The 24,092-nt window shown below is 41.6% G+C and overlaps 1 protein-coding gene across 1 annotated transcript in view; it reads left to right on the forward strand.

Moving 5' to 3' along the window:
* The window catches only part of Prep (prolyl endopeptidase), a 118,238-nt gene that overhangs the window by 68,422 nt on the left and 25,724 nt on the right, over positions 1-24,092 (forward strand). Inside the window, exons 8-10 of the mRNA XM_026389600.2 lie at positions 3,492-3,683; positions 8,312-8,509; positions 13,555-13,658. Coding sequence (XP_026245385.2) covers positions 3,492-3,683; positions 8,312-8,509; positions 13,555-13,658 — 494 coding nt within the window. The remainder of the gene's footprint in view (positions 1-3,491; positions 3,684-8,311; positions 8,510-13,554; positions 13,659-24,092) is intronic.

The raw sequence follows: 24,092 nt of genomic DNA on the forward strand, positions 1-24,092 counted from the left end.
AGGAATTTAGGATGGAAGGTGGATTGTCCCAGTGGTTCTGCTGGGGCCAGCTGGATGGGAAATTCAGCCCATGTTTCTCCATGGTTGAGATTCTAATGAGAGGTGCCCTCAGCATAAAGGTGGTTGATAAATAAACCTGCAGTGTCAGGGCAGGAGTGTGCAGGGTATAGTAAGGAAACTTGCCTGTCTTCACCTTGGCCCTAAGGACAGATGAGGGAAGACGAAATGTGAATTTTCCTCCTAAACCATGAGAGCAGTTGTGTGCAAGTTAGTCAAACTGATGGTGCCTGTGAGGTCCCGAAGTCTTCAAGCCAAGAATTAAATTTAACGTGCTCCCGGGTTGGCTGCATTCCAAGAGGCAAGCCGAGGCAAATACAGATCTTCTCTGGAAGAGTGCCACTTCAGCCCAGGCCTCTAAGAATTCCCACAGATAAGAGTTTCAAGGGAAATCAGCAGTTCATATTTAAAAGCCTAAATCAGACAAAGACATTCAACACAAGAGATAGAATTACCAGGAGCACCAGACTGGAATTATCAGATTCTCAGTATAAAATAAATATGTTAAATATACTTTTTAAAAATAAACAGTATAATGCTGCTGTAAAATAAACAAACAAGAAGTAAGCTTGGAATCAGAACAAGAAACAAGATATCAAGAAGACTGACCAGAAGAGGAGATTAAACACAGCTAAAGAGAGATTTAGTGAAATAGAATGTAAATATTAAAAAGTACCTAGAATGTTGCCCACCAAGGATGGAAAAACATGTTATTAGTCATGAATAAGAACAAACTCCTTTCAGACATGATAAACTAAACATTGGGACCAACCAGTCTGCAGAGGACAACTAGAAAAGCTCCCCACCCCCCCAAAAAATGTTTGAGCACTTAACAAAGCAAAAGGGAAAGTGAATAATAATTGGTCTCAGGTAGTGCCATGAGAGTGATGTAGTTATCTTCATATCAAAGCAGACATATCTAAGTAGAGATAAAACTTGATAATCATAAAAGGTTCGATTCAGTTTTATTTAAGTATAATATTTCTGTGTATATCTAGCAGCATAATTTCAAAATGTAGGGGGCAGAGATGAATAGACATACAGTTATAAGAAGACAAACCCACAGTTGCAGAAGGGCATTTTCTTTCTTTTTTCTTTTTTCTTTTTTGTTAGAAATTTATAGTTATATATTTGGGTTCATCCTGACAAACTCATACCTGCAAGGAAACAGATTTCAGTTCATGATTTCCCACTTTCCCCTCCATTCTCCCTCCCCTTTTCCATTCTCCTTCCTGTACTCTATTTGACTTCCTTTTGTTCATCTATTAATTTATATTTGATTCTTTCTGTATATATCCTATCCTTCCCTCCCCCTTTCCTTTATTTTACTCTAGCTTCTGCATATGTCAGAAAACATTTCAACCTTTGAGTTTCTAAGTTTGGCTAATTTCACTTAGCATGATGTTTTCCATTTCCAACCATTTACCAGCAAATGCCGTAATTTCATTTTTTTTTATGAATGAGTAAAACTCCATTGTATGTATATATACACACACATACAATATCACAATTTCTTAATCCATTCATCTATTAATGGGCATCTCGGTTGATTCCATATTCAGCTATTGTGAATTGTCCTGCTATAGACATTGAGGTGGCTGTATTGCTGGAGTATACCAATTTTAGATCTCTGGGGAAAATACCAAGGAGTGGGATAACTGGTTCATATGGTGGTTCTGTCCCTAGTATTCTGAGGAATCCAAACTGCTTTTCAGAGTGGTTGTACTAGTCTACAGTCCCACCAAAAATGTACAAGTTTACTTTCTCACCACAACCTTGCCTGTATTTATTGTTGTTCACATTCTTGATCATTGCAGAGGGGCATTTTTAAAAATAAGCTATGATAGAACAAATGGCCAAAAAGAAATCAGTAAATACTTGGAAGATTTGAACACTATAATTAACAAATGATCCAAGAGGCATATTTAGCAAATCATACCCAGTTATCACAGAACAAACCTTCTTTGCAGTTGTACACAGAACACTTAAAAAACAATTTTTTAAAAAAATTAGGTCACAGAGCTTTTCTCAATAAATTTTAAAAGACTGAATTAATACCAAGTGTTTTTTAAGCCCAGTAAGATTTAGCCAACAGTTAATAGCAATAACCAAAAGATGAATAATCTCATAAACATAATGTCAAGTGAAAGAAGTCAGATGCTAAAGAATATGAATTATGATTTCATTCTATATAAAGTTCAAAAAATGAGGCAAAGCTCTGGTGTTTATGGATGCAAATGACGGCAGAAAAGGTACAAAGAAAAGTGAGAAATTCTCAAAGTCAGGAGGATGGTTTCCTACTGGATGTGAAGGACTTGGTTGGAATATCAGGGTGTAAGAATTTCCTCCTTTTATGAACAAAAATGTAATAATTTTCCTTCTATATGTTCTTAATTTTTAAGTTTTCTTAGAAAAATTTTAGAGATTTTTTTTATATAGACAACATTTCATGTTAAATGCATTCCTAGGTGTTTTATATTTGCTTCTGTTGTAAATGAGGTATACTCATCCCCATTTTCTAATTGCTTATTGCTAGAATATAGAAACGCTATAGTGGTTTATTTTGGGGGGGGGGGGGTGGTTTTTTTTTTTTTTTTTTTAAACTACTGGTCTTTCTTAGACTCAGTTCCAATCACTTACTTAGAAATAATTTGCATTTTACTATGGAGTTAAGTACTAGTAGTCATGGTTATAATTTTCACATTCCATTAGTATTTCTAGTTGACAGTTGAAAAGAAATGAGTCTTCGTAGAGGATAAAAAGATGGCTCAAAGACACACAGCTAAATATTGAGAGGACTGGGTTGTTTAGTGATTCTGGGGATTTGAACGTAGGGCCTTGTGAGTCCTAGCTAAGTGCTCTACTAGTGAGCTCAAGTCCCAGCCCAAAAGCTGGGGTTTTAACTGTAACATGTGTGACACAGAACTCTCTATGGTAAAAGTGTATTTTCCCTAACAAGTTTTACTAAACAACATATTATATAAAGATATGCTGTGGACGTGAATGAGATCATGAATGTAAAGTACTCAAGAAAGACACAAGGAATATAATTGAACTATCCAAGTGAAAGTAGCAATTTCACTGTGAAATTGAAAGGCGATTAGAGATACCTCAGATCTATCTATCTTGGCCTTTCAGTAGTTTAAAGTCAAAGAACTTTCTTGTTTATAAAATTTTTGAGATATTCTCTGATCGTTTATGTCAGATACATTTTGAAATCGATGTCTTCCCAGTGGATTGGGGTAGGGGAGGTTCTTTCTCTCCCCTCACCGCTAGCCTATTCAGGGGCCGCTTTCCTCTTTCTCGTGCCTTAGAACTTCCAGATATCCTCTCTGCCTCGTGTTCTGAAGATAGAAAACATCCCCCCTCCATAAACAAACCTACATCATTGTTTGACATTGGGATGGTGATGGGAGTGTTTTGTTCTTCACCAGGAATCCTGAAGTGGGTGAAACTAATCGACAACTTTGAAGGAGAATATGACTATGTCACTAATGAGGGGACAGTGTTCACATTCAAGACGAATCGCCATTCTCCCAACTATCGCCTGATCAACATTGACTTCACGGATCCTGACGAGTCTAAGTGGAAAGTGCTTGTTCCCGAGCACGAGAAAGATGTCTTGGGTAAGATCACAAGCCACTTGAAATTCGTGTTTTGTTTTTGGTGAGAACACTAACAGGTTGGTGCATCTCATTCTCTGGTGACTGGTTACAAGGTAAAGAACCTTTGACCTCTAATCAGGAATAAATTATCTGAATAGTACATCCAAATCCTTGCTGTGTGACACCTTGGTAGCTTACTATGAGATCATGTGGAAATGCAGAGTAAAAATCATAAAGGTATGAATTCAGACTATTAAAAGTGTTACTTTTTTTAAATAGCAGTTTTCTTATTGTCTGATGATAATCACCAACATTTAATTTCTTGAACTGTTTAGGTTCACAACCCTGGGCTTTAAGCTTTTGAATAATCTTCTGCTGTTTGCATTATACCTGTTGTTGATCTGCAGATGGGTTTACAGCCCTCTTATTAGAAAATAGACTATTGTCAGATTTAATTGAAAACCATTGTAATTACTGTTTTGTGTACTGAACCACATTAACCTCTTGAGAACCTACCTTCTATATTAGTTGTGTCCCACAGTGCCTTTCAATCCCCTTTTATTCATTTTCTCTGATTTTTCCAAAATGATATGCTGTTCTATAAATTATTTATTGCATGAAAGCTTAATTTGGTTAGAAGATTGACTAACTTGGGAGCTTTTTTTTTTTTTTGAAAAAAAAATACAAAGGGGAGTTAAGTATTCTTAGGCCAGCACAGCTTATTTGTTGCATGTGAACTTCTACTGATGGACCGAATGAGAATACGAGGACCATTCTGAAATGCAAAGGTGTGTGTTCTATAATTCGGAAAACACATACCCAGCCTGCATAATGCTCTGTGTTAGAACAAGTAGTCCTGCTGTTTGGCTTTCGTGAACAAAAGTAGAGTGTTGGAGTCAGGCAGGTCTAGGTTCGTGTCCTGGACTCAAAAGGGACTCTTTCTAACTGGCTGACGGTGATGTGTTCTCTGTGCCTGGCAGGTATTTAGTTTTGCCATTGCTTGGAGTGAACTGCAGATGATTACAGCTGACTCTCAGGGTCACCTTTTCCTGTGGGCACTTACTGCTGGGCCCTTGTTTGCATAATTCTCTTGGTTCTGGAGGAAGCATTAGTTTGCCTGAGCTTCTCCTCAGCCCTGGGTATCTGACCATACCCTGCCACCCTCTTGCACTGAGATCTCACACCCCTGCAGCCAGTTTTATTAGAGAGGACCCAAAACAACCGTTGCCTGCTTGTTTCTACAAAGTCCCCATGCGCAACCCCAAGGCTGCAGACCATCCCAGGCTCTTCTTCTATTGTTAGCCAGCTCTTCTGCCTTCTAGATTTCCAGTTCATGTCCCCATCATTTCGCTGATTTCAGTGAGGCACCAGTACTTTATCTCTCTCAGGCTGGGGTCAGTAGAAGGAAGTAACCCTGCCACTCTTTCCCCAGTGGGAAGGGAGACGCGTGGCAAGTGCTCGCTCTTAGCAAATCATCTCATCTGTCTCCTGAAAACCTTCTTTACACTCTGACCCATTTTTGTATTTGGATTAGGGTCCCATGAGTCCTGGAATAAGTCACTCACTCTGAAAGGCCCATGGCTTTTTCCACACTGAGGCAGGACTATTCCCATAAGGATAGTCACAGCCAGCCCATAGCCAGAGCTCCCTGAGAGCCAGACTGCACTCGGCTCCAGGTGCATTGACGCTTGCGTTGGTGGGGTCAGATAGACTAGGGTGATATAAGTCTCCATGTAAGTACCCTGGTGCTTTGTAGGTGCAAATCAGGTTGGAATAGTGATTCCTATAGCGCAAGCCATCTTGGATGTTGTAAATATTTCCTAAGGCATCTGAATTTCTGCCACCTAAAGCTTAAAAGGGGATTTTTAACTGCCTTAAGGTGGCATCCTCTCTTATTGGTTGATCTAGTGAAATGCAAATTAATTGTTGGAGTTGGGAGGGGTGATTTTTTTTTTTTTAACCTTCCTCTGAAAGGTTATAAGTTCTTTAGACCGGAAAGGGGAAATCTTCAATATTCACTAGAACTCATCAACTCAAAAGAGAAGCACAGTTGAATTTGCTATATATCATTAGCACAGAATGCCCTACCGAGAATAAAAACTAGAGATGAGTCATAAAGTACAGCTATAAAGTCAGAGCTTTTATTAATGACAGTCTGCAAATCTCCTTGTCCTTTTCTTATTCACTGTCTGCTTTGTAATTCTGATGTACTCATAGTTAACACAGATTGACTCTTCTTTGACAGCTGTGATATACTTCAGTTTTTTCCCATACTTTTCTCTCTTTAAAACATTAAGCCTTGTGGGGCTGGGGTTGTAGCTTAGTGGTAGAGCGCTTGCCTAGCACGTGGGAGGCACTGGGTTCGATTCTCAACAGCATGTACAAATAAATAAAAGTCCAAAAAAATATTAAAAAAAAAACATTAAGACTTGTGAAATGTATTGCTTGATTCAGGTGCTCTTAAAAAGAAAGCCCTGTTAGAGAATGAGCAAATCGCCTTGGGTTGTGAGACTGCTTTATATCCTTACTTGAGGAAAAGTTTGCCTTGGTTCTTCAGGCAACCCCAGATTAGGAACCCTGGTGAGCTGAGAGTTCCCTCTGGGGAATGTTCATGTGGGTAAATGATAACATTGTAAGTGTGAATGGCTGGTTTCTTGGGTTGTGAAAGCAAACAGTGTCAAGAAGCCCACCATGAAACCCAAGAAAGGCTTTTCAACATGCTTGAACTGCTCCCTGCAGCCCTAGCCTACTTCCAGGTGACAGCATCCCTCCCTCTGGATGGCCTGCCCTACCCCAGGCTGAGCTCTGTGCCTGCAGTTCTATTTTCCCCTTTTCTCATCCCCTCGCTGACCTCTCCCGTCCCAGGAGCACTGTCCACTGAGCACTGTCAATGCCCATTGCCATCCTGGGAGTTGAGGAGAAGTCATTTCTGTACCCCACTCTCCCATCCCTGCAGTCAGCAAGGCCTTATGATTCTTCTTGGGAAGTTAGTGCCTTTCAGTTCTGTACTTCCCTGTGAACTCTGCTTTATCCCCAGAGTTCTGACTGGCTTGTTGTACTAGTGTTCACACTACCCTCCATCCTTCTGTAGACTTCCATTCTGCATTCAACTGTCAGATACTTACATCCTTGGAGAGGAGCATCATAGTACACAGCTATAATCTCAGCAACTCAAGAGGCAGAGGCAGGAGAATCACAAGTTTGAAGCCAGCCTCAGCAACTTAAGTGAGGCCTTGTCTGAACATAAAAAAGGGCTGGGGGTATAACTCAGTGGTAGAATACCCCTGGATTCAATCTCCAGTACCGTTAAAAAAAAAAAAAAAAAGACCAGCTCAGGCAACATAGGGAGATCAAGTCACAAAAAGTGAATAATAAATAAAATAAAAAGACACATCCTTTATGAATTTGTCTTATGTTGCCGTTCTGTTCAGTGGCTCCTCAGTAACAGCTGACTGAACTCCCTTCTACCTGCCATCCACATGCCCCATCATACCTCCACCAGCATCACCACCCACCACGGAACTGAACAGCTTACTAGTCTTCCTCCCTTCTAGCCTCCCAGCTGCTAATTCATTCATTCGTCATTCTTTCCTCTCTCTCTCCACTCTGCCCTTCTTTCCTTGAGTCTCATGCATTTCCATCACCTTCTCCCCTAGAAAGGTATCCTTTCCCTGTTAACCCCTCTGACACCCCACCCCCATGTCTACACACCTGTACTTAAGATAGACTTCAACCCTGCTTAAGGATTTACTTATTTTGGCCCCTCCATAAACCACTTACTTTTGGTCTACATTTTACTACTTGTATTTTTAGGACTGTATCTCAAGGATAGAAATGACCTCATCTTCCTACTTATCGCTCTGGGACCTTGCAGAGTGTCTGGGTATCTTATATAAACCAAGGACTTCATACATTCTTGTCAAATCATCAACCCTTTCAAACATGACTCACAATTCAATTTTTGTTCTTTCTACCTCACCCCACAGCTTGATGTTGGATACAAAATATGTAGGAAGGTATGCTAGTCAGCTTTCCATTGCTATGACATAATACCTGAAAGAATCAGCTTATAAGGATGAAACGTTTGTTTTGGCTAATAGTTAGTAGGTTTCAGTCCATGGCCACTTGACCCTATTGCTTCTGGCCTGTGATGAAATAGCACATCATCGTGGGAGTTCATGGAGAGAAGGTTGCTCACATCATGGTAGTCAGGAAGCAAAAAGAGAGAAGGAGAGGCAGTGCAGTATCCCCTTCAAGGGCACACCCCAAGGACCTGAGTCCCTGTCATTAGGCCCCATCTCAAATTCCACCACCTCCTAACAGCGCTACAGACTGGGGACCAAACCTTCCACTGTGAGCTCTGGGGGACATTTATGCAAACCATAGCAGCAGGGTTGTTTGTCATCGCAAGCCCTGACCCCAGGTGGAGGATGTCTTGTTTCCTCTGAACATATCCGTTATAATCACTTATTAGAGAAATCGGCTGAAACTAGATGAATGGTTAAAATCAATTATAAAATGACTCTTGTATGTCTCTTTGCTTCAGTAGCACCATGGAGAGCTCTAGAACTGTGCTGTTCAATTAATTAATAAATCTTTCACTTAATTTCAAGTCATTGGATTTTTCTCCTCCCTCTGTGCCTTTTCAGAATGGGTAGCTTGTGTCAGGTCCAACTTCCTGGTCCTGTGCTACCTCCACGACGTGAAGAACATTCTGCAGCTGCACGACCTGACCACCGGTGCTCTCCTCAAGACCTTCCCGCTCGAGGTCGGCAGCATCGTGGGGTACAGCGGACAGAAAAAGGACACTGAGATCTTCTACCAGTTCACTTCCTTCTTATCTCCAGGTGAGGGTCTCTTCACTGCTAGTCACTTGAAAAAAATCAGACAAGGGATTTCTTTTGGTAAATGGAAATACAGTGCTGTTATTGCAAATCACACAGGCTGTTTTGTAGCCCAGATTACTTAATGGGAATAAAAGATTAAAATAGATGCTCAGAACAAAGGAAAATGTGAACACCTAAAAGTGCACCCTCATAGATCTTGTATTCTGAGTCTGTTCTTCTGGGGACGGGAACAACTATTGTTCTAAGTTGATTAAAAATTGGTGCCAATACATATCACCCTCAGTTCAGCCTTTTGGTCTATCCAGTCCACAAGGACACAGAGTGCAGGTAACAAAAATAAAACATAATACCTGTAGCCCCCCAGCATTATTAAATGTGGCAGTTGGTAAACTAATTTAAAATATGCTTCTAGTCTTAACCTTAAGAAAAAAAAAAGTGTGTTATTTTGGTTCTAGTGGGAAAGGAAGTACACTTGTAAGATTTTTTTATTTTGAGACAAGGTCTCAATAAGTTGCCTAGGCTGGCCTTCAACTCATGATCCTCTACCTCAGCCTCCTGAATAGCTGGAATTACAGGTCTGCACCACCACACCTGGCTAAAAGAATTTTCTTTTTCAAGTTTTCTGCTTTTTGTTGTTTTTTTTTTTTTCCTTTACCACTCCACTGTACTGTTGGTATACAGTCACAGCTGTACACATTCTGTGATTTGTCCCCAGGAGTCTGGCTTAGATGGCAATTTGCAACTGACCAGGCAGATCCTGTCTTAAAAGCAATCTGGCTGAAAAATGTCTGCACTTTCCTTATTTATTTGTCGAGCTCCTTCGGCACTTTTTGTCCCACCTGATTTTGTTGCAGTTGTTGGTTCATTAGAGAATTAGGCAGTTGCAGGAGAGAGTTCGGCAGGTGCAAGTACCTCCATCCTCCTCTGGGATTTGGCCAGATCACAGTAATGCCTCATCCACTTTTCCTTTGAGCCTCTGAGTCACAGAGCTGGCAATGGATGAGAAATCTTATCGTGGTGACAGGTTGCTGTCAGGGTTATTAAAACCAAGAGAATGATGTAGGTCTGAGAGTAGACCTGGCAGGCTTTGCTTTCCCAAACACCTTTCAGAAGATTGGGGTGGGGGGGTGGCTGGGAAAAGAGTCCCAGGCATGTGGAAACCATGCCCAAGGCCTGGAGTCGGAACTCCCTGTCTGGCTGTGTCCCCTACCCTCTCTTCCCTTTTCTGCCTGGAGCCTGGAGGGCAGCAGCAGCCAGTGAGCTGACGGAAGAATCCATTTTCTCCAGATGACCACACTCACCCCACTGCTGCAGGGGCCACATTTATCTCCTCAAACTCATATTGGTTCCCAAAATTTTACTTTGGAAAAATCTCATATCTTGAACGGTTTAAATGGATAAAGAGCAAAGAAGAGCACAGGCCAGGGGAGAGGGGGTGACTCACCTGCTGTTAATGAAAGCCAGCATCCCCAGAGGCCTATAAAACTCCTTCAGTGACCCCATGTGGCCATTTATTTCAGGGACAAGCTCATCATAACCTAGGGGAAGAAAGGGCTCATTGTCCTAGTATAAAATGATGGGTTCTGTGCAAACAAAGAAATATTACCCATGACTATGGCTGTGAAGTCTGGAAGGAGAAGTGTGTTCCTGGTTCTGTAGCACCAGGCAGCTTCCAAACAAGCCTTAATTTGTTACTGTAATGCTTGTTTTGTCTCCTTTGTCTCTTCATCATTTTGCCTCCATCTTTCTCTCTTTTTCTTCTTAAATGCAACTTGTTATCGAAAACCAGAGAAAGGGGCTTTCAGACTCAGACCTTCTAAGGTGAAAAGGAAAAAAAAGTCAGATAATTCAAATCTATCTCAGAAAAGGAAGAATTGTCAGTGTGTGTATATACACGTCATGCACACACATGCTGGCCTCTGAAGATTAGCCGTTCACTACAGTCAACAGCAGAGACACGAATTATAAGTAAAGCCTCAGGGTCACAAATAAGTATAGCCCCAGTTTCCCGCTGTGAATATGAGGTACATCTGGCAGGTGCATGCCAGCTAATCTTGTTTCCCATGGAGGTACATGGAGAAGATGCATCCTGAGCCAAGGCCATTTGTGACTTTTGCACCTTAAGTCACACTTGGGAGAAAACAGGCAGCCAGGGCAATTTGTAGTATGATGCACTGATTCTCTGTAGCTCAAACCTCTTAGCAGTTGAACTGATTAATTCTGTGCTTGGGGAACCCTGGGGGTTGCCCAAGGTTAGCTCCAGAGAGATGTGCCTCTTTTAATAATCCAGGACAGGAGTGCCACAGGCATGGCTCTGGGAGGCAGGGATGAAATCTAAAAAGCCTTCACAGGCTGTTTGGGAAAGACAGGAACTTTTTAGGGGACTTGTTTTCTTTTAATAGCATTAAACCCAAACTATAATCGGATAAACTGGTGTCTACAGACCTCCCTTGCCTTCCCTCCACATAGCAGCTTTCAAGACTCCCCTGGTTTCTTGTGCACTTCCCCTAGAGTGCCTCCCTCCTTCCATTATTTCAGATTATACTAGGGACATGCCGGCTGATCTACCTGCCTCCGTCCCACTGCCAGAATGGCCTTGTTGAAGTGCTGTTTTCATCTGGAATTATCTCAAGTCTAGAGACGACTTCTGGCCCTAAGGAAATTCCATAATCCAATTTTCTCTTTCAGCCTTAAACCTTGACATTTGTTGCCCAGAGAGCATCTAACTGGTTCTGTTCTTCATGATTCTACAATGTTTCCTTCAAACTCCATCTTCTTTGTTCTTTCCCCCATAGAGCCAAATCAGATAGGACACCAGCATCAGCAGGTCACAGTGCTTCAGTTATGGTGTGAATGTGCAGTGGGCTAGCCTGGGCTAACCCAGGTGGATTGATACATATAAAGCTTTAGTAAAATGTATTAAGGACTGGTTCCTTCCGGTTTAACCCAGTCTCCCTCCAGGACCCATTGTGTACCCTTGCACAGAATAGAAACAGTATTTGACACCCTTTCTTTGAATAATGATCAGCCCCTGTTATTTGTTTACTTCCTGCAGCTGTTGGAGTTGACATCTTAACCTTTCTAGATAAACAAGCATGAAGAGTGCCATCTCCTATTCCTTATCCTTCATTAAGGATTTGCATTCTAGTACTTGGGTGACTTGGGTGAGGTCACTGAGCCGACAATTCTGCCTCCTAAGTTCATTTTCTGAACTACAGTTTGTGGAAAGTCGAAGCTGAATCAGGTGCTCAAATGGCACATGCGTGGGCTGCACTCTGTCTTCTTTTTGTTTGTTTGGAGACTTTCTTTCAAGGATTTAGGTGCTTTTTGTGTTTGCGATGGGTCCTAGGTACTGATCAAAAAGCTCTTGAAAATTAAAGTGTGTCTGAAGAGAGCCTTTTGCTCTCCAGATTACATTTATACAGTCAAGAACAGTGTTCAGTGTATGTAGTTAATCGGCCTGCGGTGCCGAGTGTGCTTAGAGGTACGTTACATATAAAGCTGTATTCTAACGAATATCCAAATATTTTTATTGGTGCATTATGATTGTACGTAATAGTGGGATTTGTTGTTGCATATTTGTATATGCACACTGTATAACAATAGAATCTAGCCAATATCATTCCCCAATATTTCCCCTTTCCTTCTCCTCCTGCCCTCAGTCTCTTTCCTCTGCTGTACTGATCTTCCCTCAATTTCCCTTTACCACCACCTTTCTTTTCCTTTTTTCCTCTCTAGCTTCCACATATGAGAGAAAACATATCCTTGACTTTGTGAGTTTGGCTAATTCCACTTAACGTAATGTTCCCAAGCTCCATCCATTTTCCTGCAAATGACATAATCCAAATATGACTTAAATTAAGAAAGTCAATACTTTAGTCATGTTATGTGTCTTCTTACTGCCAGTGTTACCAGACATCTAATTTTAGTAACCTTGAAATAGTTTATAAGCAGAAGAATTGAAATACATTGATATAGACTAGCTGTCATGCTGTTAATGAATATAAATATATTACTCCTTGCCAGTGGGGGGCAGAGTATTGTTTCTTAGCTGTTAGTGAGGTACATACACAGAGGAGTTGGAAGAAAGAGTGTGTCGCCATTTTAATGCATGATCAGTCAATTTAAATGTGCCCCGGGGGAGTACCGTTTGGTTTCCAGTTTTCCAGCAAGTACTGGGATCACAAAATCAATTTTTCATATGCTTGACAGCATATGTTTAAAGCATTATGTGGGAAAGTACTGTTTTCACACCAGCCACTCTAATTCTGTTTCCTAAACCACAGCAGTGCCATTGTTTGCAGACATTAATGACTCGTCTTACTTATTGTTTCTTTGATTTCGTTCTTAAATGTTAGAGAGTAGCATTAAATTCAGGAAATGCAATTTTAATTAGTGGTTAAATAAGCTGAAATTCTTGGTGTATATTAATCACTTTGTGTTGCTACTGAGATCATCAAAATTGAAAAAACAGTTCCAAAGTGACTATGATCACCTTTGGCCCCCTCTAGCTATCGGTATGTGTGTCCCAGGATAAGTAAGTGGCAAGTAGCAGGAGCCTCAGGGTACGCTTCGAGAGAAGCCTGACTGGCTGTTAATCTTGGGCAAGTCATTGGAGTTTTCTGTCAATTGCCTTTTGGGCAGAAGGCCCCAGGTGAAGTTTCTGGGGGTTTTTTGTCTTGCACTTTTAAGTGACCTGCTTGGAGAAATAATATGTTAAGTTTCCACAGTTGGGTGTTTTACCCTTTCTTGTTTTGCAAAGTGCATTAGAATCTTAAGTGGTGTGTGCTCATGGTAGTGTTATAGAAGGAGGGGTGGCATTCAAGGGTAAGGAGGAGGGTGAACTCTCACAGGACACCCCTTGTGCCAATCTCTGTTGTCCACCCTTTCTGGGACAGTGACCCTTCTGTTTCAGTAGTGATTGACTGGGACCCTGAGTCTTCTCCTATCTTGCCTTGCCTGGCACACAGTTGTGCTTTGTGGCCCTCATTGCCCTTGTCTCTGTTGGTGAATCTTGTGGACTAATCCAGGACTTCTCCTTTCAGGTATCATTTATCACTGTGATCTTACCAAAGAGGAACTGGAGCCCAGAGTTTTCCGAGAGGTGACTGTGAAAGGAATCGATGCTTCTGATTACCAGACAATCCAGGTATGGAGATACTGATCTGATTACTGTGAGAGTTGGGAGATGTGACTTGGGGGCTGGGCTGTTCCCACTCTACTTTGTCAGAAGCCACAGAGATAATCCATAGTAATATAGACGACAAATATCTTTGGAGCCCCTGCTGTTTCCGGGCATTGAGCCAGATGCTGAAAACTCAGCAGTGAGCCTGGCATAGTCCCTGCCCTCTCAGAGCTTATGGGTTCTGCTCTTGTGGCTGCTATTCTTGACAAGAAGCCAAGTTCTTTGTCTCGGGGCTCTTATTGCAGTAGCTATCAAAGCAACACCGTTTGTCTGTGTCTGTCTACTTACTTGAAAATGGTTAATGTTCTCACTCAGGTCTTTGAAAGATTTGCTCCGTGGAAAGTGTTCACTCAGGTGCTGCGAGTCAGTATTTTCAGTCTGAAGTTCCTGCAGATTTCTGCTTGGCACAGAGTAGGCACTCAGTAACATATTTAAGTGGTTAAATTAACTAGTTAGTTGTCGTGTTACCACAAGCTCCTTCTCTCAACATCTTTTCAAGTGAAGAATCTCTTCTTTGTTTTTTTTTTTTTTTAGTGCCCCAAGGGTACTGAGTCTCCCAGAAACTGAGTCACTGTATGGTTGATGACGAAGAACATCTCTGTTCCTTAGCAGTGAGAGGTCACCAGTAGTGCTCCCCGTGTTTATCCTGTGGGGCTGGGCCATGCAGACCACAGATTAGGAATCAGAATGTTGCTTGTGAAGGAAGATTGGAACAGATCTTGGATTAAGCATCTTGGACACTTCCAAAGATCCTTTCATGAAACCAGAACATTGTGGTTTGGCAAATTATCCTTCAGTTGTCTAGAAATAGTCCAGTTGATGGACTAGATCTAGGTCATAAGCAAAGCTTTCACAAAAACAGGTCGAGTGTTGGATTTGGATCAGGATTGTGGTGTGCCTTCCCCTGTTCCATGTTGAGAGTTGGCAAACTGGCCGCCTGTTTTGTTGGAGAGCAGCTGTGGCCTCCACCATGCTCTCCGTGGCTGCTTCTACATTTTACACAGTGACTGCAACACAGATTACAGTGTTGCAGTTTAGATGAAGCCTAAAATATTTAGTATGTTTGGCCTCTAAGAATAATTTTGTGTGTAAATAGTGTTGAATATCAGAAGCACTGGGCTTTGGTCAAGAAGCCCCGCCTGGCAAGCCCGAGATCTGCCCTGTAGTCTTCATGTAACCTTGTGCCACGGTTTATTTTCCAACAGTGAAATAGAGCTATTTACCTAGTTTTCAGGATTCCTTTGTGATTAATATGAGATAGTGCATAGTAAGGGTCTGGCACACTGAATACCGTCTGTTTCTCTCAACAGAAATAAGAAATAGCAGACTTAACAGTTTTCTGTATCAATTTTGCTTACTTCTGACTAGTTTCATTTTCAAGGTGAGCCATTGCCCGGAAGATTTCTTGTAGGGCCTGCAGCCCGCCCGTGTCTGGTGTACCATGGCTCATCAGGTTACTTACACTTTACGAATCTGTTCCCTTTTAGGGTGTCATTCTTTACTGTTGTCCCTTTTCTCCATGTGTACAAATCTTTCCTATCAGCTCTTAAATTTGGCCTGGTCAGGGCCTGATTCTAGTCCTTGCCTGTGTGTCCCCATTGAGAATAGATGTACCTCTCTTATTACTTACTGCCAAGGACACCCAGGGAGCACCTTGTAGGTGTCCCCTCTTCTGTTCTCAAGAACATTCTTGGCTGCCTTAGATTTGGGCAGAATTACTCCAGAGAAACCCCCTTCTCCTCTCTGTCTCTGCTATGTAGCTTCCTCAGCTCCATCAAAACCCACTGTTCTCTTCCCCGCTTTCCAACAAACTGTCTGTGCCCGAGTGTTCAGCTGCCTTTGGAGTTCACCTGGATTCCTTGGCAGGTGCCATGGAGTCCACTTCTCAAACAGAACATAACTCTCACTTCTCAGTGAGAGTGACTGGGGCTCTGGAGAGGGATTTGTAAGTGGACAGAAAACATCCTGCAGGCATGGAATAGAAACCACAGGATTTGGGGGAAAAGAGTCTATTTTTGTTTTCACTTATTTTTAGGATATTGTCATTTTTTTATTCCACTTGACTCTGAGGTTTATATTTATTCCATTTTTTATTTAAAAAGAATATCCCTGGGACATTGGCATTTCTTTTTCCCTTCTGTGAGGTATTTTATCATTTTGAGCAAATGCTGCAGTACAGATTAACCTGCATCGTTGGCGGACATTAATTAATGAAGGTAATGACCATGCACATCTTTTAATAGTACTGCCTACCTGGAGGTGTAGCTAGTAAAAATAAAAAAGCTAAGGAAAGAAGAATGGAAAGGTTCTAGAAATGTGGCTAAATAAGCCATGGGGGCCAGTTCCTTGTGGGGTCTGTATTTCCTTAAGACACTACACATTTTAACTGGAAAGATGAAGGATCTGGTGTCATATTTTTCTGATAGACATAGAGTAACACTTCTGTCTATATATCCTTTATACATTCCTAATTATACGTCTGGGTAGAAATTGATCTGTATCAGAAGTAAAATTTTGAAAAACAGTTCTAAAAAAAACTGTTTCTCTTACCATCAGAGGTACATGTAAGAATTGAGTTTCATAACTTCCTGTGTTTATAATATGAATACACCATCAATGAAATTCCATTATGTACAACCACAAGAATGGGATCCTAATTAGAATACTCCATGTATGTATAATATGTCAAAGTACACTCTCCTGTCATGTATATCTAAAAAGAACAAACTTTAAAAAAATTAAAGAATTGACTTCCAGACAGGTTTATCAAATTTGCAATGGATCAGTAAATACAGTGTTTATAACAGATACAATGTCAGGGACTGTTGGAATTCAGAGACCTGCCAGATACTGGTGGTGCCCCTGGGAAACTGACAGACTGGAGAGGTGAAACAGGTAGATAGGAAAAGATATCCTACCAGAGTCAAGGAGAACTCCTTCCTGTTGGGTGGAAGTTGGGCAGGGCTGAGAAGGTTGGCTGCCTTCAGGATTCCCAGTTCCCCTGAGATTTGTGAGCAGTTACCCCCACCCTCGTGCAGAGACTGCCTCTGCCTTTGGGTTGCAGTGGAATTTCATAATTTCATAAGTTCAAGAAGACACACACCCTCAGTGCTCTGTGTGATGAGGTGGCCTTTGCCTTGTATGATTTGGGGATGAAATAGTGTACTGTGGTTGAATGTGGCAAATCAAAGGAACATAGTGTAGCAAGATGCACTTTCTGGCTTCTGAGAGTCTCCCTGTCCTTCAGCCAGCCATCTGGAGGACATTTTCTCCTCTCCAACTAAAAGGCAAAATTCACAGACCTGAAAAAACCAGTTAACTGAGTATACTATGAGCAAACTCTATTCACAGCAGTTTCCACTTTTTGTAAAAGAATGAATTAGGAGAATCTTAGTAACCATATTTTATGGAGGGAAGCAAACTTGAATCACAAACAGAAAACAGTAAAGATGATATGTACCTAACGTAGACTTCATTACCTGTATTCTTCTTCTGTTACACTTAGGAGTGTTCCTCTTCTGAGCATTACCTCTTATGGTGCATCAAGACCATCCTTAAGATGGTTTGCTGAATAGAAATGTTCCATTATATGAATCTTTTGGGTTTAACAGCATACCTTGAGCTTTGAGGTCAGAGCAACAGTAATATTTTTCTTTAAATTTAGATTTGGATTTTTTTGTGTCTCCAATTTCCTAACCTTGGTGATAACTAATTTGTGGTTGCCATCATACAGGATTTTCAGAACATTAATTAGTGTTTTAATACTAACCTCTGCTCTGAGCTCATGGCACATGGAGTATTGACTCACACACATCCTTGGTGAGCTGATTATTGAACTAATGACAATTTATTTCTGTAGAATTGTGTTCATGCCATTGGGTGTTGGTCAGAAATCTTCAGAACACAGCAGGGGAAAGTGAATGGGGGAGCACTTTCCAAAAGAAGCTTTTGAGGAGTCACTGTGCTTATAAGTGATTAGGAAATTATCTGCAATGGAATCATTTGTTCTTGACAATTCATTGCCTAAGTACTGGTGTGACTTTTTACATTGTCTTTCATGGTGACATATCCTTGCACAATCAGATTCCTGCCCTGCTTTAGAATTTTCAGTGTGATGCAGCCTTCCAGTTTGAAGGCACAGTGTTCACATTCAGACTACACATGTTTATGTCCCTTTCCTCCTTTCTGCATGTCAGTAGTATTGGAATAATTTGACTCTAAAAGATGGTAAGAGTATTTGTTTCTTGTTACCTTATAATAGAGAAATGTGACCCAACTCTGTAGCTGCCGCAGATTTCATACCACTATACCTAAATTCTCTTCTCCAACTAAAAAACATGACCTTGCAGCAACCTGAGAATATTTAACCCATACTATGTAAAAACCACAGAGAAACCTTGAGAGTGGAGCCACCCTGTTTGGGTAGTTGTGTAAAATCCCTGCAGTGAGAACCCCAGGGAGATTTCCTGAGCCTTCTGTGGGGCTTCCCTGCGACAAGGTGTATGAATATCCACGGCTTCCTCAGTCCTGTGAGGACTTCCTCAGTCCTCTGAGTTTTTCTGACCAGGAAAAGATCTTATTTGAATTATGAATGTGTTCTGTATTGAGATGGGGACCAGGAAAGCAGCTCAACCTGTGCCTGGTCACTTACTGCTTAGGGAGGGCACCAGGAGAAGAAGCCCCATCAGTCGGCTCCTGTGGGGAATGTGGGACATGGTACCACACGTGGCTCAGTATCATGGCAGTTCTGCTTTGCAGGCTTGCCTTGCTGAGATGTTAGTGAGTCAACTAGGTGTTGACTTAAAATGAATGGCTTAGATTCAGTTCCAGAAGGCCACCTTGGTTTATAGCTTGTGAGTAATGTTGTCTGTCATACTTGAGGCCCTAACTCTGAGATCAGGCTATACATAAACTCCATATCATAGGTGATAGTTGTACTCTTTGTAGATTTATTCACCCATATACAAAATTCTAGGTATTCAGAAATCAGATATTGCTAAGTTTGCTGATGTGAGTAATAAAACCACTTACCTAGGTTTAAATTTGGTTCTAAGAGTGATGAGATTTTTTGAGATTCATAAAAGTTACTGTTGCTGAGCTTTGCTGATCTCAAGGTGGATGAATTTCAGGGTAGCCATTGCTAACAACTAGCTCCAACTGTTTGCTAGAAAACCATCTTGGAACAGAATGATATTTCATTATCCTATACCTCAGTTGGTAGAGTGCTTACTTGGCATGCATGGGGCCCTGGGTTCAGTCCCCAGAAACAAACACACACACACACACACACACACACACACACAGTAGGAGCTCACTTCTTAATAGAATTGAACTAGTGGCGTTATATGTTTTACTAATGGCATTTATCTGTTGTCGTTTTAATAACTTTCTGATTCTATAAATGAATTTGAATCTTGAGCTGTATATTTCAGTGTAGGTTCAGCTGTAAGCTACAGGAAAAATAACATCAAAACATCCATGAAGGAGATAGTTTATTTCCCTCTTGCATAAGAGAATGGCTGGGGGGCAGTCCTGGGCCAACTAGGTGTCCAAAGAGGGAGGAATCCTACATCCTCTCTTGCTGTTTCTTCTTATGTGGATGGCTTCTGTCCCAGTGTCACCACATGGTCCCAGGTGGCTGCTGGAGTTTCAGCCATGTTACATTCACTTTCCAACCAGCAGAGAGGTGGCAGTAGGGAAGAAATGAGAATGGGTACACGCCGGCTGGTTTCTAAGGATGTTTGCTAGAAGGTGGTGTGCGTCATATAGGCTCATGTGTTAATTGGTGAAAACCTACTTAAGACCTAATTGCACAGAGGTTTAAGCTGCAACTTTACTCCCAGGGGAAAAAGGTGTGTCCAGCTAAAAATTAGGGCTTGATTATTCAAAGAAACAGAGGAATGGATAATAGGGACAAATAGCAGTCCTCCCCACCACGCAAAACAGGCTGGCAGTCAACAGACTTTTAGGTGTGGGCCCTGAGACCAAGGGGCCCAACGCCACCTGGTGGCCAGGTAACTCATTCCCAGGATCAGGTTTGGAAAAACTTGACTTTTCAGATATTATAATCATCAACAGCAGAAATCGCACACTATAAAGACAGAAACATCTTATGAGGAGATGCTTCTCCCATGAAGAAATAAGTTTAATATTGCTTCCATAACATGAAGTGTGATATCAGGGAATATTTGAGCTTTACGATTAACTGACAGGTTATCTGGCACTGTGTGGAAGTGGGGTAAGCTCCAGGTGACTGATTCTGCACCAGAGTCATAGCTGGGATCACCACTCCAAGCTGCCTTTCTGTACCATTCCTTTGAAGGCTGCTGCACGGTTCCTTGAGAAGCCTGCTGTTTGGAAAGGAAGCGTGGTGTGAGTCAGCCCACAGGGAGGTAATGAGGTCCCTGTTTTCAAAGCTGCCTCCTCTCTTTTCCCTAGGTGGTATGGCATACCACTGATGTGGTTTAGGCCTCAGGACAAAGTTACATGCTCCTTTGGTTTGGATGTGGTTTGAATGTGTCCCCAAAGGTTCTTGTCTTAGGAACTTTGTCCCTAGAATAGTGGTATTGAGGGTGGACTTTTAAGAGATGGGGCCCAGCGGGAGGTCCTTAGGTCATTGAATAAGCCGCCCTTGGAAGGGATTGAGGATCTAAGGTGACTCACCTAAGAGCTCCTGAGAGTAAGTTGTTCTAAGAGTGAGCTGGACCCCTGGATCTGTCTCTGGCTTCCAATTTGAAGATGTGCCCTCCTCCTCCACATTCACTTGCCATTGTGAAGTCATCCACCACAGGCCCTCAGCAGAGGCCAAAACTAAATAAGCCTTTTCACCCTTGATAAAAGTTAGCCTGCCCCAAGTATTTTATTACAGTAACAAAAAATGGATGAATAAACATACTTTCTAATCATACACATATTAGAGCTTGTCTAAGTGAGTCAATCCTCAGCTTTTACAGAGGAGGAAACTGAAACTGAGTGCCAAGGCCTTGACAAAAGTTACACCACTAATTGGCATCCAAGGCTAGAATTCTGAATTCCAGACCTGTGCTAATCCTTTACATTTTGTTATCAATAAAAGTTGTTTGTTCTCTTTATAGCTCAGGATTTATTTCTTGTTTTTGTTTTACCTCTGCAAGAAACAAATTAGACTAATGGCCTTTAATTTCCTAAGCTTCCTTATCTCTGAAAGAATGTTTCAAGTATCTGGTGAGGACTGGATAGGTTCCCTTATGGAACCTATTAAATAATAGAAATACTGCCTGTATAAAAAGGGGAGACAGAGCCCACAAATTCATATGTTTATGATTTACAAATATTATTTATTTAATGACTCATAAATAATTTTAAGTGATAAATAGTTTATGATGTATTTTAATGTTCACTTCCAATCTCCTTGTTACATATTAATGGAGATTTCACTGCCTCACCCATTTGTTTATTGGTATCTCTCTCTCTCTGTCTCTCTCATACACACACACACACACACACACGTACACACACACACTTTTATATTTATGGAGCTTTATTTAATGTCTGAAATGTTGGCCACCATGTGGCAGCTTGAACCCCCATTTAAAATATATTTTAAGCCAGGCACACTGGTGCCTACCTGTAATCCCAGCAACTCGGGAGACTTATGAGGCAGGAGGATTGTGAGTTTGAAGCCAGCCTCAGCAAAAATGAGGCATTAAGCAACTTAGTGAGACTCTGTCTCTAAATAAAATACAAAATAGGACTGGGGATGTGGCTCAGTAGTTGAGTGCCCCTGAGTTCAATCCCTGGTACCCCCCCCACACACACACACAAAAAAAAATATAATACATTTTAAATGAAATAAAACTTAAGTATTTATGTCTCTGTTCTTGTCTGCGCATCCCTACTGGTACTCATATTCAGAAATATTCATAGCTTTATTTTGTAAACTAGCCTCAGACCTCTGCTTCTTGTGCAGTGAGTCTGGGTAGCAACTTCTGTATCCAAAGAAAGTAACTTGCCATGGTTCTTTCTTGCAGGTCTGCTTATATTCCCAGGGTCTATTCATGTTTTCTGTCTTCTAAATAGGTGAATTTAGATAAAGAAATTGTAGAATTAGGAGGACATTTGGAAATAGGAATCTTACGGTGCTTTAAGTTTTCTCTGCATTCAGAAGGCTGAGCAGGAGAAAGATGAGGGTAATCTCTTCCTGCTTTTCTATCAGTACCATTGCTAAGACCCAGGGGGACATTTTGAGCAGCCAGCTGCAGAACTGTTTTTGCTTTCCTGCTCTATACTCTTGTCTTTTATGGCAAAAAGAGAAAAGAGCAGCTCCGTGTGGACTCTCTACCTGCTTCAGTTTCTCTCCACCCTTCATCTCCCCTCCCGTCCCCTCCTGTGCCTTCCCTGGAGTTACATTGATGGTGGAAAGATGATGGGGTGAATAAAAATAGATCCAGCACTGTGGAGGAAAAAGCATTATTGGCCTGTCATTGGACTGTGAAGAAGAGAGAAAAAGTTTTCCATTTCCACAAGTATCACCTTTTGATTTGGATTAAGTTACCTGTACTTAAGAAGTGGACTTTCTCTGTTCACACTCAGTGCTGACTAAATTTACAGGGTAGACCAGAAATGTCGCCATGGTTATAAACGTGATGACGTGGAAGGCAGAAGGAGGTACTGCACAGGATTCGTGTGGGTTCCTAGTCATTATCTGTGTCAGGTGGGAGCTCCCCTAGGTACCTCTGTGGCCTGGTGTGGGTGCCGCCTCCCTGAGAAGCCCCAAGCCCTCCCAGCTGAGACCCTGCCCACCAATCTATCTCACCTCTGTTTCATATCTTTTTCCTTCACGATTCATCCTGGGACTATTCCTTTTCCTTGACTCCATTTTCCAAATTCTACACATTTTTCAGTGTTCAAGCACCTCACTATTTCTCTCTAGAAGCTTTTCTTCTTGTTTCTGCCTGGGGAAGTCAGTCTAAAACGGAAAGACAGCAGAGGATGTCTTCAGCTGTCACTTGACAAAATAAAATGGATGTCAGGGCCTGGGCCTGCGTGCTCTGTGCACATCTCATTTCTTCAGAGGTAAGCTGGAGGAAAGCTGTCCTGCAAGGCTGGGCTGGCTTCCCTCACCAGACTGTCGTAGCTCAACAGTTGAGTACCCTGAGGTAATTAGTTCTGAGTCTTCACGTAAAAATGTATATAAAACATCATGGCTTTATTAAGACCTAGAAAAACTGTCTCACTTAACCCTGGTTAATGTCTCAAAATAAAGAACTGTAAATTGTCTACTCAGTCTGAATTTAAATGCAGCCCATATTAATTCTGGAGCACTTAAGATCATCTATCAGTTCTGCTAAGTTAAGTAATAGATGATGTTCTGTGTCCTCCCTGCCTTTAGCTGTGTACATTTGTATACACGTGGGTGAATATGAGTAGACATAAGTATGAATATGTATAAAAAGCATGTTTTTAAACAGAATATCTTCTTTGGTCCCAGTTCAAGTTGGAGGTGATTCTATAATTGGACTTCAGACAGAAAATTAGGGTGTAAGTGAGAAATCATCATGCACATGCTGCCTGCGTCTGGACCTTCAAGTTTTTTTTTATCTTGTGCATAGGATCTATCAAGTTCAGCTCCAGAATGAAATGTGCATTTAGCTAATTTAAGTATTGGGAAGAAATTGGGGGAAAGTATGAATAACCTAAATCCCATACAGTATGTTGTTTGAGAATCTGCAGATTCTCATTGTTGAACGTGCCAATTTTGACTCTAAAGCTTGAAAGTCTCAGAGGTGGAAGGGACAAAAGAGTGTTCTGGGGCATTGCTGGAGCTGCCTCTGCTCACCTGTCTGGTTTTACCTTACTCCAGTCCATTTACAGCCACCAGAGGCTCACCTCCCATCAGCAATTCTCTGTCAGCATTAACGTGGAGCTGGGATGGGGAAGAACCACTTTCATTCATCCCATCAGTGTGCGTTCATTAAAAATTTACTATGGGCCAAGCATTGTGCTAAACAGTAGAATATAGCAGTGACTTAAAGGCTGTGCTTTTTGCCCCTGTGAGGAATAAAACAAGCAGAAAATAAGCATCTACATTGCAGGTTGGTAGAAGGACCTCAGCAAAGAATAGCTGGGGCCCACTATAAACAGGGGGGTCATGAAATCACCCTAAGTTTTCACTTAAATGGAAGTCTAGAGGCCCAAAGGGAACTAATCATGTGAAATGGGATGGGAATCCCAGAATATTAAGGCAAAGACCCCAAGAACAAAACACTGAGCCTCAGAAAGGACCTGAGAGAAGACTGGGACCCAGTGAGGGAGGAGAATGGACAGTGGGCATAGGGAAGGTAGGGCACATGGCCATGTTCAGGATTTCAGATTTATTCCAAATGTGGTGGGAGTCACTGCAGGGTTTTTGCACTGAAA

This window comes from Urocitellus parryii, chromosome 8, assembly GCF_045843805.1.
Source record: "Urocitellus parryii isolate mUroPar1 chromosome 8, mUroPar1.hap1, whole genome shotgun sequence".
NCBI classification, from domain to species: Eukaryota; Metazoa; Chordata; class Mammalia; order Rodentia; family Sciuridae; genus Urocitellus; species Urocitellus parryii.